General features: G+C 27.3%; 3 protein-coding genes across 3 annotated transcripts; 1 reads left to right on the plus strand and 2 right to left on the minus strand.

Moving 5' to 3' along the window:
* Positions 1-3,555: 3,555 nt before the first annotated feature.
* On the minus strand, positions 3,556-3,786 carry OCT59_001019 (uncharacterized protein; the record flags this gene model as incomplete). Its single annotated transcript, XM_066139262.1, has 1 exon — positions 3,556-3,786. The coding sequence occupies one exon, from the start codon at positions 3,784-3,786 to the stop codon at positions 3,556-3,558; it is 231 nt and encodes a 76-aa protein (XP_065988682.1).
* Positions 3,787-5,055: 1,269 nt separating this feature from the next.
* On the minus strand, positions 5,056-6,105 carry OCT59_001020 (uncharacterized protein; the record flags this gene model as incomplete). Its single annotated transcript, XM_066139263.1, has 3 exons — positions 5,056-5,207; positions 5,284-5,378; positions 6,035-6,105. 3 exons carry the CDS (start codon positions 6,103-6,105, stop codon positions 5,056-5,058), a joined length of 318 nt encoding a protein of 105 aa, XP_065988683.1.
* Positions 6,106-12,967: 6,862 nt separating this feature from the next.
* On the plus strand, positions 12,968-14,380 carry OCT59_001021 (uncharacterized protein; the record flags this gene model as incomplete). The annotated part of the gene is made up of 1 exon (XM_025327016.1): positions 12,968-14,380. One exon carries the CDS (start codon positions 12,968-12,970, stop codon positions 14,378-14,380), a length of 1,413 nt encoding a protein of 470 aa, XP_025173266.1.
* Between the last annotated feature and the right edge of the window lie 3,602 nt (positions 14,381-17,982).

Genomic DNA, 17,982 nt, shown 5'->3' on the forward strand with positions numbered 1-17,982 from the left:
ATAAATAATTAATTAAATACTTAATTAAAGCTTCTTAATTGGTGTTTCATCTTTTTTTAGTGTTACAATTCTATGAAATTGTAACTTTAATTTTGTGTAAAATTTTTTTTTTTTTTTTAATTATTAATATTTTAATCATATGATTCATAAATATAATAATAATAAAGCAGCTTGGAAATTAATGTTACACATAATAAACAAACCTGTCCTTCATAAAATTTACATGTTACTAATAATTAGGGAGATGAACTTTATCCATCTTACGTTATTCTCCTTATATATGTTGTATGTGGTTTCTGAATACCGGTTGGAAGTCGGATCTTGGCCAGCATTACGAAATCCTAGACCGGCACTATGCTTTAATTCTGGCCAACATCCCGTATCCACATGTGTGGATTCGGAATCCACATAGATTCCGTTTCCACCTACAACATATATAGTGAAATTCGATAAACCGGATTTGGTCCTAAACCAGACTTTTTTGCTGGAACCAAATCACGTATATTAAAATATTTTCGATATACGAGTTTACTAGTAAAGGCTCGAATATTCACTATAACCGTATAACGGATCAATTTTCTAACCAGCTATAGTAAAAATTATTCGATAAACCTTATCACGTGATTTGATACATTTGAAAACCAATTTGACCGAATCATTTTTTTTTTTAATAATATATTCGGCATTTAGTTTGGATATGCAAAATTTGGTTAATATAAAGAAAAAATTATTTCCAATAGTATTATTTAATTTATCAATACTAAAAACAACTAAAATTGAAAAAAATCTAGAGATTTTTTGATTTTTTAAGTTTTTAATTTTTGTTACGTCGCATAAAATTTGTTTTCGTTATACCGGATATCCCGATAAACCAGATATTATTAGTGCAACCGATAAATCCGGTTTATCGAATTTCACTGTTACAGTGTACAAGTAATATAAAGTTGCCTTACATTCCGTACTTTACACAAATCACGTGATATGATCTTCTATTTATTTTATCGTCTTCATATTGCCGTGCGAGAAAAGCTGCCACCTTTTCCATGACAAGTGACGTTAAGTTAAATTAAATAAAATTAAGAACTTTATTAAATAAAATGTGTTGCTTGGTTTATTATTACATAAAAATATAAAACGCAAAATTTTTAGGTTATAAATATAAAATTTTATTGAGTTATAAATTATTATATTGTGAAAAATAATTCTAATGTAAAAATTTAATGTCCAAATGTTGTCGATTTATATAACTAATTTAAGGGTACTTTATTTTAGGGTTATTAGCTTCTAGTTACATCATAATTTCTATTATTATTAATGTTTATCACCATGTGGGTCTACAAGTTTCAGATTCGTTTCATGATAAAATGATCTTCATCACGTGATTAATTATTTCAATGAAGTGGGTTAATATTAGTGTTACTTAATTTACCACTACCTATATATTATGGTAAATTTATGACACTACATGAAAAATGAAAGTAAAAAAATTACAAATATATGCATGTTATGTTTATATTTTTTTATTGAGTATTTTGTACAATATCTTTATTATAATATTTTAATTGTTTAATGTATACAAATAAGAAGCTACCCTATAAAATGAAATGTATTAAATTTGTTTTATATTTGTGTTCATGTGTTAAAACTTCTAAAAAGGCACAAGTTTGTCTGATTTATGACTTATTATAAAAGAACAAAAATTAAATAAAATGGTGCTGTCTTATATATTTATTTATACACATGAGCACAAATATAAAACATGTTTAACACATCTCATTTTTATAGAGCTATTATTATCATATATATATATATATATCACTATATTATTTAATTTTCTTTTAAATAACTCTTTCTTTAAAGATAACTTTTCTTTTAAAATCTTATTTCTCTCAAAAGGATCTAAAGGCAAAAGGACTTACTTGATTGTATACTTTCATGCGTTAAATGTAGGAAAATGTTTTTGAAAAAAAATATAGGAAAACATATACCTAAAATTCTTCAGTTTTAGGTCTTTTTTGCTGGAAATTTTTAAGTTCAGATAAGTAAAATATAGAATAGGAGTTTCTATTATTTCTTTTAAAATTTTCTTGCATTAAGAATAAAATAATATTTTTTTATATTGTGTAAGATCTTGCTGGGAACTCATACATCTTTTGTTATAAAAAAATAAAATAAATTGAAATGACTGAGCGTCTTCTATCGATTGAAGATCATTGAGGAAAAAAGGTGGTTTTCAGCCCGCTTGTTAATCATCATAATAAGAAATCTCTCGAACTTTTTGACCAATCAGATCACATCGGTCTATCAATTGAGGTGCTTGAGAACGCCCAAAATCGATAGTTTTGGAATTTAGCCATCATTAATAAAAACTTATCATACTTATTGTTATGGGTATTATGTCATTATTTTCCCTTGTTATACTTGCTATAGCATAATTATCACAACGTTTTGGGACGCGTTTATTTTGCTATGACGCGTTACGCTATCATAGATGACGAAATGTATTCAATTTTTACTATGTAGAATCACACTTTTTTAATAAATATTTGTTTTAATAGAGAATATTATTAAATTTTGGAAACTTATTCCCTCCACAGGTTTATTTTTCGACACCAGGGTGGCGCTGTCAGATTTGGCGGTTTGGTACACGATTTAATTTAGAATTACTTTAGGCTTACGAATAGTTTGTCCCTGTAATTTGTATCGTGACTTTGTTCACATGGAAATTAAAAATAAAAATAAAAATTTTGGAAACTTATATGTAGAGGGAGGCTGCGCCATTCCACAAAAAAATTTTTTGGATTTTTCCATGTAAAAAATTTTATTCGTTACTTCTGTAAAATCTCCATAAAAATGAGCCTTTCACGGATCCATTCACGGAAAATGTAAATAATTTGATAAATTCCGTAATATTAAGGTTATTAATTCCATTAATTCCGGAGATTTGAGCCTTTTACGGAAAAAAGATGGAATATAAAAAACGGATTAACTTTTTCTACAGGGTTATTTTTTCGTATTGAATCGAAATTTTTTAATGTTTGATTGGATAAACTCGTTATTAAACATCCGGTTGAAATTTCATGTAAGATAACTTATTAAAATGATAAAGGTGAAGCCTTCCGCAATTTATTCTTCATATTTGAGGCACAGTAGTGAATTTTTTTTTTTACCAACGTTTTTATAGATTACGCAGTAGCGAACACACCCAATTCGTTAGATAAAGATAAAAGTACGTTTGTCACATAATTAATTGAGTTATTTTTAACTTCGTCAAATATAAAAGTATATAATTAAGGTAATTTTTAATTTCGTCAAATATAAACGTACACTTAGGTAAATTTTAATTTCGTCATAATATACTATCGTCTAATAATAATGGAGATACTCTTAAAATGTAAAATTATGAAAATATTTTTAAAATGCTGTTGGCCATTGCGCGCGCAGCAACTTAAAAACTTGAATAACCAAATACTACAAGTCTACAATTACAACCGTTTAATCATTTCTTTTGCTAAATCAAAATATTTTCACAAGTCATTCCCATCAATACCACATCTACAACCCTACTATTAAATAAAAGTCCATAGCAACTTGTTCAATACTCATATTTTCATCTTTCAATTCTTCAATATTAAGTTTTTCAATTAAATAATTTCTAACAGCTTGTGATCCACGGTATCTTACTTTGGCTTCAAAAGCATCCAAAAATGGCCTTAATACCGTATCTCCTCGAAACTGTCCAATAGAGGAATAAACTTTGAAGAACAAAAAATTAGTATTCGTCATATTACAAATACCGTAAGTTTTAAGTAAGTTTTATAATACTGTAAGCTTATAAGTAAGTTTATGCATTACCTGCTATACGATAATTTTCCCATTCAAATACATTTTTAATGAGAGGAATCCATTTGTTTAACTAAATCTAGAATAGAATGAATTGACTTTGACTCCCCTCCTGACTTAACGTTTCGAGATAAGATACTATGGAGGATTTAACAGTTTCATAATTTGCTTTAGGATAACTTGCCAAACGAAAGCCCTATAAAAAATTTTTATCCGAATATTTCCATTATTTCTCCGTGTCTTCCGTAAAAATTCCGTGAAAATGATACATTCACGGATATCCGTGTTAGCGAGATGAAAATTTCCATGATTTAAGGCTATAAATTCCATTAAAATGATACATTCACGGAAAAAACATGGAAAGATAAAACACGGATCAGATTTTTTACAGGGAAGGCACCATCTAAATTAAAAACATTAAGAGGTCTATTAATAATAAACACCTTTAAGAAAAAAAGGATGGCAAATAAAAAAGATTAATGTCTCAATTTATATAATTTATTATATTAAATAAATAATAGGCTTTAATTACTTTTAATCCGTTTTGATTTGCCCATTTTACAACGGTTTTAACCCGTATCTTTCCAATAAATTGATAGACATCTGTACAGCAGTAAATCCATGATTTTCAGTTTTTCTTACGCGGTTTGAAGCTTCCTTTGCACGATCACAATCGACTAGATCATAGGGATGATCACGGTTCACTAACCGATGACTCGAACCTGAGCCGGTTCATAGGCGGTTCGGTTCGGTTCGGTTCGGTTCGCGAGTGAACCGGGTGAACCATCGACTCAATTGATTTTTTATAGTATTTTAGATCATCTAATTAATGATAGTCAAAATCTAATATTGCTTACCAAAGCTAATTTTAGATTTCCAAAACTAAAACACTTGGCTGAAACTCTGGTCGAAACTTCCGAAACTGGCCGAAATTACCAAAACTTAGCCGAAACTTCCGAAATTTAGCCAAAGCTACCGAAATTATCTGTAAATCACGTGACATGCCATTTTTGAATGTTTGTGTAACACATTTTCGGTTTTTGTAAGAAACAAGATTTCCTTTTTTGGAAATTAGTGTAACATCACGTGACATTAGTTAACTCCGGCCAGAATTACAGAATTTAGCCGTGAGCACCCGGTTCACTCACGAACCGAACCGAGCCGAACTGCCTATGAACCGAACCGGCTCGGTTCGAACCATGAGCATCCCTATTAGATCATAAAAAGGAAAAAGTGTTTATCATCTTCAGCTAAAGAAAAACTGTTGGAGCTAATGCCATAAGATAATATCTGCCCCTTTTGAATTGCTTCTTCCATTGTTTCAAATGATTGACTGATTCGATCCAACATTTGATTTTGATATCCTATTATAATAAAAAAGATAAATAATATTGTGGATAAATATAATACTACTCCAAAGTTTTTATATAACAATCAAACCTTTCACATTTTCATTTGAAGATTTAATTTTATCCATAAGAAAATATTCTGGATTATGAATGAACAAGATATCAACACGATAAGCTGCGGGATCCCTATGAAAAATTAAAAAAGGTTATAAATATAATTCACTCTCATTTTTAGTTTGCTCTTAATTTAATCTCAAATTAGTTTGCTCTTATTTACTCTCAAATTTAATTTGTTCTTATTTACTCTTAATTACTTAATTTACTACGCTCTCACTTTAATTTGTTCTTAATTACCCTCAATTTTTATTCTCGATTTACTCCCACTTTAACTCTCAATTCAACTCGTAATTCACTACCACTCACTTAATTCGCTTTCAATTTATTCTCATTACTCTCAGTTAATTCACATAATTTACTCTCAATTTAATTTATTACTCTAAATTTATTCGTACCTCATAAATTCTGGATGGATGCAATGGAAACAATTAGGAGAATAACGTACGATATGTTCATCTGGAATATTCTAGTAACCATAATCTAATTAATTTCCATCATTACCTTTTTTTAAAAAAAAAAAAATTCGTAACTTCACCATTCTGATACAAAGTCATATTATTTCGAATGTACCCATATTTAGTTGCAAGACATTGTTTCAGAACGTGGTAAAAGTTTATCATTAGAACTCGTTAAAACTTTTCCAACTAAACTTTCACTTTCTCCTTCGCAATAATTGGTCGGAGTGTTAATTACATTTATATCAGTTTCCTTACTTAAAGCTTTACATAGAGCATTTTCTTCCTAAACACATACGGTACATTCCAATACCGACACGCGATAATTTTTCAATAGCCATAATTGATGAAATTTAATGAAGAAAGAAAAAAAGTTATAAAGTTAAAAAAGCTTATGATTTTTGGTAATGAAATCGTTTATTTTAAAATTCCCACATTTCCTTTATTTGTTTGATCATGTTTACATCAGAAGTAATTATATTTACATATTATTTACATTTTTAACCCTATTTATATACAGAAATTCTACGTTATTTTTTTTTTAAAAAAAAAAGACGTTCTGAAGAAAAAGTAATAGTCGATTTTAACTTTCATGGAAAATTTCGCTCCAGAATGTACTTTTGAGTACATTATTTCTAATGTTGGAAATCTCTCATCAGAGGTTTATATACTGTACGTTAAATTTTGCGAACTTTATTGGCAAATGGAATTTGCTCAAGTATATTCCTTTTTATGAGCTTTGAGTTCTGGTTTCAATAAAAAAAAAATTGGGCGAATTTAATGCATTAGTTAATGCTAAAATTTTTGTATGATCGATAAATGATCGGCAAATTCAGTCAAATGAATATAACTTGTCGATCATTTCATTGATTTTTTGATAAACATTTTTTATTTAAAAAATGAAGTATGGTAAAATAATTTCTATTTAAAATCTGATTTATTTGATAAATCATAAAATATTTCAATCAAATTTTTCCAAAAATTCATGTAATTTTTAGATCAAGTACAATTCAGCGGTTAATTATTTAAAAATTAACTTTATATAGGAGGATATTTTCGTAACGATTATTGAAATTTACGGTTGCCTACTGACGGTACTGTATATGTTTATTTGATTTTATATTAAAATATTTTCCCCATTACTTGTATTATTAAAGTCATCAACTAAAATAAAAAAAAAAATTAAAGTCAATTTATATTAATTTAGTGCTAAAATACCTACCATCATTGGGAATGTTAAAACTATAAGGTCTACTATGAAATGCTGTAAAATTATCAAAGTGATCAAACAATTTAAGTTAGATATTGTATTAAAATATTAACAAATTATTGCATATACCTTCTTGTTCTTCTATTTTATAATTTTATTAAATGAAAAATAAAAAATGTTAGTATATTCTTTAACGTAATATAATATTCCAAAATAATATTAATAATTTTACCTTCTGTTGCATTTTTCGGTTCAGGAAAATTTTCAAATCTGTAAATTTTATTAGTATAATTTTTGTTCATAGAATCAATAGAATTATGTAAATAGTAATTATTTAATATTTGATGATTTTGATCGGAACTTATTTGCTTTTGGCTCTCATCTTGATTGCTTTGAAAATCTAATAATAATTGCTTAATTTCACTCATTAATGTATAAGTATTAGGTCTTTTCGTTAAATCAGCATCCCAACACTGTTCCATTAATTTTTTATATTCCAAAGGAGTTCCTGGTACTATTTTTGGTCTCATTCCATTTACAATATTCATTGCAAGATCATAATTATGTTCATAATTGACAAATGGTGGTTTTCCAGATGATATTTCCCACATAAGTATACCTATACTATAAATATCAGATTTAAAACTAGTCTTTTTCTCAATAATTACTTCTGGTGCTATATAAGGAAGATTTCCATATATACTATTTAATGGCTTATCAACAGGTCCACAAAATCCAAGATCACTAATATGAAATCTTTCATTATATTCTAAGATATTTCCAGAATGCAAATCACGATGAATTTCTTTTTCTCCATGAATTCTGTAAATTCCATCTATTATATCATAAGCAATTTGTATCCTTTCTTTCCATATAAGTCGATTATGGTTTTGTTTCAGGTATGTTCCTAAATCCATTTCCATTTCATTCATTACAAGCATATAATTTGCACTTAATGGATCTTTTGTTAAACCAAAACATTGTACCACACCTGCCCATTTATTACTTATAGTTAAATGAGATATGCTCTATAAAAATATATATAATTATTAACTAATTTCAAAAATAATAATACAATATTTTTAATTACATACCTCTTCAAACCAACTTCTATTAGCATTTTCAACATTCTCTAACTCTTTAAGTATTACATCATGATTTCCGTATCTTGTTAATTGTTTTTCTTTAAAATCCCATTCATAATATCCTCCACCTATCCATTCTGCTGTATAAATAACAGAACATCCACCTTTAGTTAAATATTTAACATTTTGTATTTTATTGTATGGGATCCATTCAACTATCATATCCGGTCTAAATGTTTTCATCTGACATTTTTGTATTAAATTATCAATGTCATTATTTCCAGATGTCCAATTTGAAAAATTTTCTTTTAAATAATTTCGAACGCAATGTTCACAATATAATGTAGCTAAACATTCATCTTGACAATGTTCACAAATTCTTTTTGTTCCTTCATTAAAAAGAATTTTATGGTTATCATAATCTTTAGTTAATAATTTTATTACTTTAGATATTTCATCTTTTGTAAGAGATTCATCAGCAAGAACAGTTTGTTTTTTAAATTTATGTTGTTTTTCTAGATCATTATGAATAGTATAATTCAATAATGAATATGTTCTATTAAGAGCAGCCCAAACAACGTCGTCTCGAATATCAGTCATAATTTTTTTTTTTCAGTTTTGTATGAAAAGGAATATTTAAAATTTTGAAATGAAAAAGTTGACACGGATTCCTAATTCCGAAATTATACAAATATATTAAATCCTGGACGAGCTAGACAAAAAAGGCAGCTTATAAAGACTGCGTTCTAAAGTCCAGGTTTGACAAAAGATCAGCTTAGTGCTGAAAAGATCAGTTTACTGATGCATATTCACATGATTTTAAGTCATTTGGCATAATTTTTCAAAAAAAAAAAAAATTTTGAAGAGAATTTCATTAGAGAATTTTGTAGGAGAATTTTCTTGATATGATGCCGGAAGTCTATACTCGACAATAAAAATGTAACACTTAAAATCTTTCAACTCCTTAGAAAAATACAATAATAAACCAGTAACTTTGAGATAAGCTCTATAAATTATTGGTCAGCCATGTAAAAGTTATAAGCATTTGAAATTGCATGATTTTCATATGATCAGCCCAAATTTGAAACAAAATAAAGTTGGCCAGAACTTATGATAATTCGGGCCGACTCCATGCATTGTGATAATGCCAGCCCGAATTATCATAAATCTGAATGTAATTTTTTGATCACATGATATAGAATCTAAAAATCACGTGATTGTCGAGTCTCATTTTATTGGTAATTTTAATATAGTAATATTTTTTTGGCGCCTAACAACTATCTTATATAATTATACACCGAAAAAGAAAAAACGTTTCAAAATTTTTATAGATTTTATGCTCGACATTATGGAAAAAATTGACGCCTCCATTTGGAATCTTCGTAACCAACACGTTAAGGATTGGGAACGATATCACTCCATTTCCAAGGTCAAAAAGACGAAGACATTGATCTATTTTGGATCAGACCACCTTAATCGAGGATAATAACCAATGCAATATGCGACGCATTTATACTCATCGACATGTCACAACCACACCATATAGTCGCATGGTAGATTTTATGACAATTGCGCCCATATTAGATGGACATCTAGTAATTATTACATTTGGGTTTTAGGCAACCCATCGAGATCGAATTTGGTTCGATAATATAGATTTATTTTACTTCTTTATCATATAATATTATAGGAAATAATTTAGATGTTAGATGACATTTTTATGTTTTTAGTTAGTTTTTTTTTATTCTTCCGGGTTGGCTAGTGAGTTTTGGGCGTGGTCTTGGATCCCTCCCGTCTCGCTCCTCTTCAAGGTCAGAAGTTATCGTCTGTCCGGGTGTGTTGGGCTTGCGGTTTGATTGTTAGTGATAGAATTACTTTCGGCTCAAAATATTTGTTGTCCTTGTAATTTGTACTACAATTTGGTTCCTTCTTAAACATAAAAATAAAAATAAAAATATTATTTTTTTTGGCGGAGAATTTTTCCTTAATAAGAGATTTTTCTTGCTTTGATAAAAATTTATATTAGAAAATTGTTCTGTTTTTTTTTGATAGAATTTCGTTGGAGAATTTTGTGAGTTTTTAAATTTTCAATAAGAAATTTTATAATAGAAAATTTCATTAGAAAAAAATTATTTTTCAACGAGAATTTTGTTTTAGCTGAAAATTTTTTCAACAAACTTTATATAAATTTGAATAATTTTTTATAAACCTTTTAATGAATATTATAAATAAATTGTTTAGTAAATTTACTTAGTATTTACTATTATAATGTTTAGATTTTATCTTGATTTTAGTTTCAGAATCTTTTTATATGGTTGGTCTTAACATCTCGTCCGGGTCAGTTTTTGTAAAACTTTGAAAAATTTAAAAATTGAAAAATTTTTTTTTGTTTTTTTTGTATTTTTTAAAGAGGTCATGTAAAATTTTCTATTATAAAAAACAAAAAATAAAAACAGTCCCCGAGTCGATTCTAAATTTTCAATGTTATGTGAACCGAAAAATCAAATTGCGTGGCCTTAAATTAAATATTCACTTTTTTTCATCAATCACATGAAGGTTGGTAATACATTTCTTAAAGAGATACTACTAATCATTATTTACTGAATACATCTATACAGTGAAATTTGATACACCGATAATGGATCATAAGTAGAAATCTTGATATATTGGAATTGGGTCTGGAATGGATTATCATAACGTATAATTAAGATTTTTGACAAATTTTACTAATGGAACGGATGGTTCCATTATATCGAATTTCACTGTGTACCTACCCTATATACATGCTGTCGGAATATAATCACAGTTTACAGTAGAATATGCCATAATGTCGTAATTTTATACCAAATACTGTACAGTCGACTCTGGTTATAACAAACCTGTTTGTACCGAAACCTCGTTATACCAAATCATAATTTCCAGAACCGATTTTTTATAAATAATTTCACTGGGTATAACGAACTTTTATAATAAAACACTATATAACGCCGAACCGAACTTAACCAGCCCCTATATATCAGCTATATAGTAACTTTATACTTTCTATAATGAACGGTCATGTGACTATATAGTAGTCCAGGCCAAATTTATAGTGCTGGCCAGGAATTACTGGTAATTTTTTCGAAAATTTATGTTAAAGGAAATTATAATTTTGGCCAGCATTACAAATTTGGCCTAAATTACCTATAAAGAAAACTAGTTCGGTAAATTATATAACGAATTCACTATATGATACCGAACTAAACCTCCTGGAACGGAGGGATCGTTATACCAAGAGTTGACTGTAATCATAAAAAACCATATGTCGTAATTGTTTAAAATGCCAATGCCATAATATATTTTCAAAGAAACTCATGCAGCCTGATTTCGTGATTCAAAAATTGTAATAGTTCAATAATTCAATTTTTGGATGCTAAAAAAATGAAAAAAGGAACCGTAAACAACTATAACTTTATTAAGCGTCTTCCAACTATTCACTTTATGGGAGGAATATTTGGTATCAATGTGAAATTCATTCTTATTCTAATTAAAATAGCGATACTAAGTGCGAAATTTCACCTTTTAAGATTCAGAATAATATCTCACTATTTGTTAATCAATATTTGATATCTTTGTAAATGTGACAACAAAAGTATATTGGATTGAGTTCAAGTTTTAAAGACCCTTGGTTGATTCAATTATATCAGAAGTTTGAATATTTATGATGGCCCTTTATTGGCAAGAACATTTAATTTAAAAATATTCGCTTATCATTGAAGTTACGATGTTCGTTAGAACAAGATTAAAAACCAAAATATAACAGTACATAGAGATTACTTGATTGTTGTAGTATATTACAAACTTTTTGTAATTGAGGTGAAAGAAAACTATTAAAATATAATTTCATTTCCAATAATTAATTTTTCTATTATTCAATTAATAATTATGCTGGATTGGTGATTATCTATTAAAGTTTTCAATATTTTTATTTTGTACATATAGGTAAATCTCGTAACTCCGCATATGAAACTCGACCTTCAAAATAAAAATTTATTAATTATTGATCATTATCGATCAAAAATTCGCACAGTAAATTTTTTGATTTCAGGCGAATAAAGGATAAGATTATGTTTGGGATGAATCAATTAAGTCTGGATCGAATTATATTATTAAAGATAACAGGAATGTTGAGTAGTTTCATCATTATGTAGTACTAAATGATATAGAAAAAGCGGCATCGAATTTATTTATACAGTTTGTATGTTTAATTCCGGTCTTTATTAAAAAAAAATCAATAAATTTTTAATAAATATAGCAACTAAACTTGATCAATATTAAAATCATGAATTTAAGGTTACACAATCGTCATAATATGATATTAATTAAGGATTCGACTTCAAACTTTAAATTTTACTGCTTTTCTTATTATTTACAATAAACAATGTCTTCGAAATTCTGGGCAGAGTTATCTAGCGATTACGAAAAACTTTTTGAAACAGAAACTGGATATGACGTTATTATCTATGCCGGAGAAGAACAAAATATTAAAGAAATTCATGCTCATTCAAATATTTTGTGTGCTTATCATAAACAAAAAAAAAAAAAAAAATTTCGAAAAGATCGATACAAAAAGCCTTAAAAAGTTATCTTCGTTTCAATTTTAGTAAAGATATGAATTTTATATACACAGTAAAATAAACTGTTTGTTTGAGGACACTATTAGACTAAAAAAAAATCTTTTACTTAACGAGTATTGTTAGTATTGTTACATTGGAGGCGCAGCAAAAATTTCAATGATATACCGTACGCACGTACGCCAAAACCTTTCCTTTTTTTCACAAGTTTTAGTGCAACATGGTACAAATCTAATTGTTAATATGTATGTATGTTTTTTTTTTAAAAAAAAAATAAACTTCTTTTCCCTAAAAAATGACGAAAGGATATTCATTAAAACAAGATTTGAGATTATTAATAAATAATCCAAAATATAGTGATATAGAAATTTTATGTGAAGATGAAAAGAAATTATATGGGTGTAGAGCAATTTTAGCAGCAAGATCCGAAGTATTTGATAGACTACTTTATAATGAGATGAAAGAAAGTCATGAAACCCAAATTTCTTTTCCAAAAATTCATTCCAATGGAATGAAAATTATATTAGAATATATATATACGGGGTCAGTTAAAAAAGAATCTTTAACAAAAGATAATACGGTTGAAGCTTTTTATGCAGCAGATTATTTTCAATTACTTGAACTACAAGATTTTATTATAAAAATTATCAAAAATACTTTGGAGATGAATTATGCAAAAAATTATTCACCAGAATTATTATCTAAAGTTGCAGAAATAATACCATTAACAGAAGACAATATTCTTGCTAATTTATTGGTCAAAGAGGTGGCATCTATTACATTAAATGATGTTAATTTTGATCGGTTGTCTATTGCAGGTCTTAAATATCTTTTATCTTTCACACGCGAGAAGAAAGATATACCCTTTGCAACTCGAGAGTATGAAGTTTTTCGGTATAGTGCAATCCTAGCAGCAAGACAAGTTTCTGATGATGCATATAGAACTCTTAAGAAAAAGCTACCAACTTTAAAACAAATGGAGAGTTGCTACGATATAGAATTTGAATTTTCTATCGATCATCAAAAAGTCACTAAAGAATTGGAGCCTTTTATTAAATTTATTGACTTTAATCAAATTAATGCTCAAACAATAGCTGATATTATCGAACCATTAAAAATTGTTCCAGACGAAATAATTTTTAGTGTTTATCGACATAAAGCCCTATTAAATAATTTAGATTTGAATAATATTCGAGGAATACCAATTTATAGAATTAAAGAATCTGATCTTATTTGGGATGAGTCAGCATGTGGACCAAAACTTATTATTGAGGATAATGGGAAAGTTGTACGTGCACCGAATGATCTTAATTCGCATCAAAATGTTAGAGCTAAAATGATATTAGAAAATAAAGGTATATATGAATGGGATATAATATTTGAGAAAGTTGAAGTTGCTTGGGTTGGAGTATGTGCATCGGAAAATTTTAATTATGAAAAATATGCAGGAGATCAGCCTTCCGTTGTATGGGTAATTAGCACTGGTGGTAATTATAGAAATAAAAATTATTGTCCTAATTTTGGAAATGATGCAAAAATCACTGTTCATTTAGACATGAATAAAAGAGCTTGTACTTTTACAATCAATGGTATAAAGTATCTGGAGACATTAGAACATGATGGCTTGCCAGAAAAACTTTATCCAGTAGTGTCATTGTCTCGTCCTGGGCGCATTCGAATTCAGGCTCATCAAAAAAATTTAATATAGTAAAAAGAAAGTTTGAAAATGTTATTATAATGAAGATAGCTTGATAAAGGTTATAATATAGCAGTTTTGATTATTTTGGATAAACTCTTAATAGAAACTATCAATCAAGTCATATTACTGTGCGAAAAAAATATATTTATTCCTATTTTTTGAATTTATGTCACTTATGCTAGTAAGATTAAACGAAATTGAAATTACAAATATGAATTACTGTATTTATGTCTGGTAATATAATGGTGATAAAATTAGAGATTAGCAAGTATGATTCTTTGCATCTTTAACAATATAAAAAGACCAGACAAAGAGTGTATTACTAGAAGTAAATATTTTGTTTTGAGAGTTTAAGACAGCCAAAAAAATACTTTGCACTCATAATAAAATATAATGAAAGTAATTTATTTTTAAGGACTTTTTTATCCTTGTGTTTTTTTGAATATTTAATCGCTTTCACATTATAAATATATCTTTTTTTATAAAACTTTCAGTTCTGGAAACCTTTATTTTTTTGGTTATGTTATTGACCATTTGGTCGATAATTCCTGAATAGGCTTTAGAAGTTTTGAAGTGGAAGATGCGACATTATTAAAATATCATAATAAGAGATGGCGACTTTCAATATAGATTATATCAGGCTTAGACATTAAACTAAGATTTATAGAATTATAATTACAATCTTTGTCTGTTGTTACATACTCAGCGAGTCATTTAGAGTTAATTGACAATATCAACAATTTCCCTAGAAATATTAAAATATTAAAATCTCAAAATCTCAGTTTGCGAACGATGAAATTTATTTTTTTTTTTTACTGATCTTAAACTAGCCTATATTTAAAGGATGAAACTAGTTGAAATGATTTAATTCGAATAATAATTTTTTATTTTTAAAAATGTAGCGGTTAATTCAATCTTTGTTTTACGACATGGTTCAGTTGGTGGTGACAACTTTCAGAATCGACTATGGAAACTTTCTATCTGAGCTTCAATCATTATTTGATTTTATTAATCATGTATAACTAGAGATTCAAAAAAATAAAATAAAGATAAAAGATCAAATTAAATACATATTTTGTTCCCTATGACTCTCATAACTCATTTTATGCATGCTAAGTGGAATGATATTCTCTATTTCTTATAAATCACATGAAATTAGATTATTTTTTAGTTTTTGCTAAATAAATTCACCTACTTTTATCAATATCTGATATAATTCTGTCGAAATATACTTATGGTTGCGACGGAATTTGTCACAATGCTGTAATGCTGCAACTTTTTATAACGAATGCTGTAACCGTAGAAACTGTCTTATTATTTAAACAAGACTAATGCCGTAATTATTACCCTTGAATCCTGATTTCGTGATGATAAATATTAAGTAAAATTATAATAATTCAATTTTCGGATGCTCAGGTATGTCATTGATAGTGGCTAGCATTGTATAATATATCTGCTGCCTGCTGCAAAACAGACTGATTTTTTTAAGTCTTTCAAAATATTCATCTTATAACAGGAATATTTGTATAAATTTGAAATTTATTCTAATTAAATGAGATTTCACATTTTGAGATTCGGGATAACATTTAAAGCTATGGAAATAAATTAAAGAAAGAGACTTTACTGTTTCCAAAATATAAGTATTGATGCAATTAATATTTAAAGAACTTTGTAAATTGGCAATAAAAGTATAAATCAACTATTTGATTGAGTTCAAATTATAAACTTGGATGTATTCAATTACATAATTCTATTAAACTCTAATTAATTCTATCATTACAAAAGTTAAACATTATATAGACTTTATAAAAATTCATTCTATCATTTATTGGTATAAACTTTTAATTTTAAAATAATCGCTTACCGAGGTTAAAACATTGCTATCGATAAATATTAAGAGGATATTTGTTAGAACAAGATTAAAACCAAAGTATAGTGGTATAGAAATTTTATACTGAGATTACAAATTAAGATCTTTAGTATATTATTCTTTTTTGGAAAAAAATGAAAAAAATAACAATTAATATTTTTGAACGGAAATTATATTAGAATACGTTCATACAGGGCCTATTAAAGAAACTCTTCAACAAATGTTAGAAGTTCTTAATTTATCGGTTGAAGAAGTAGTAGATATTAGTTTTGAGATAAGGATGTTCCAAACTGCGAAGCGGCTTGGATGATATTTCAATATATATATCCGATAATTGTGTTATTATGTAGACGTCCAAGATCATACTTCATATATGTAAGAATAATTAAACTCAATAGGCTACCTTATTGTAGTAACAGAGTAATCTTATCTATAAAATTTAATATTTAATATAAATGACGTAATGTATCAAAAAAATATCTCAAATATATTGATGCAATAATAATTATTTGTACCTGATGACTATTTGGCTTCATAATAACAATTACTTAATTAAATAATAATTTTGAATTTAGGCGATTGCCCATCGAACCTTTTGATATTTTTTAAGTAAACTAAATATTTATTATCGATTATTATCGATCAAAAAATTTGCTAATTAAATAAAACCCTTATGTAATTACAGTGTGTAATTATGTTTGGAATGAATCTATTATTAAAGATAGCGCGAAAGGTGTAGTATGTCACCTTTATTTAGCTCTCTTTTAGTATTTTTAGTATACTAAATGGTATTGAAGAAATAAATATTTTAAACGCTTAATTCTAATAAATAAATGTAATAATAAATTAAATACATAAATCATGCATTATAAACAAAAAAAATTATTTTTTGAAAAGATCGATATAAAAAGTTTCAAGTTTAATCGCGCTATAATTTTTTAATTATATACAGTCAAACCTTTATATAACGATATGTCGGGACATATATGAAATTTTTAGAAAATATCGTTATATCAAAGTTATACCGATATTTATATGTCCTCACATATAGTGGGAAAATAAAATTTTATCGGTATATCAAGTTTTTAATAGTATATCGGTATATCGAATATCGGTATATCGAGGTTAGACTGTATACAGCAAATAAATTAAAACGGTCCTAAACATTGTTTGAGAATAACATTAAGTAATTTCATTCAATTCAATATAGTATTAATCAATAAACTTTTGTCTGACGTTGGAGGCGCAGCGAAAAATTTAATGATATACTTGTACGTTGTAAGACCTAAGCCCGTGATAAATCACGTTGCCACCTTAGGTATTAACAAAATATCTCTTTATTAATAATATAAATAAATACAATAATATGCTTGGTTTAATAACATTAAATAACAAATAAATAATTCATCATCGATATTTGTTCAAGAATGTCCTTCTCCAAAGGTGATCTTCACGCCCTTTTATAATTGTTTTTGTGTAACCAAATTCATAATTTTGATTCATGGATTTAAATTATCAAAGTATTTCCATGATTTTAAAGTATTTCCATTATCTTAACTCTGTATCCATCTGATCGTCATTAACTCCTGAATTATGATTTATAATACTAACGTCATGATCAGCAATTTAGTCATTTGACACCTCAGATCACTTGACTTCATTTAATTTAGCATCTTTCGGACCTTTATTTATCCTTAAATCTCGTGACTAATAGTTTAATGTCATCTCGGACCAATTATCC

Source organism: Rhizophagus irregularis, chromosome 1 (assembly GCF_026210795.1).
Source record: "Rhizophagus irregularis chromosome 1, complete sequence".
Taxonomy (NCBI): Eukaryota; Fungi; Glomeromycota; class Glomeromycetes; order Glomerales; family Glomeraceae; genus Rhizophagus; species Rhizophagus irregularis.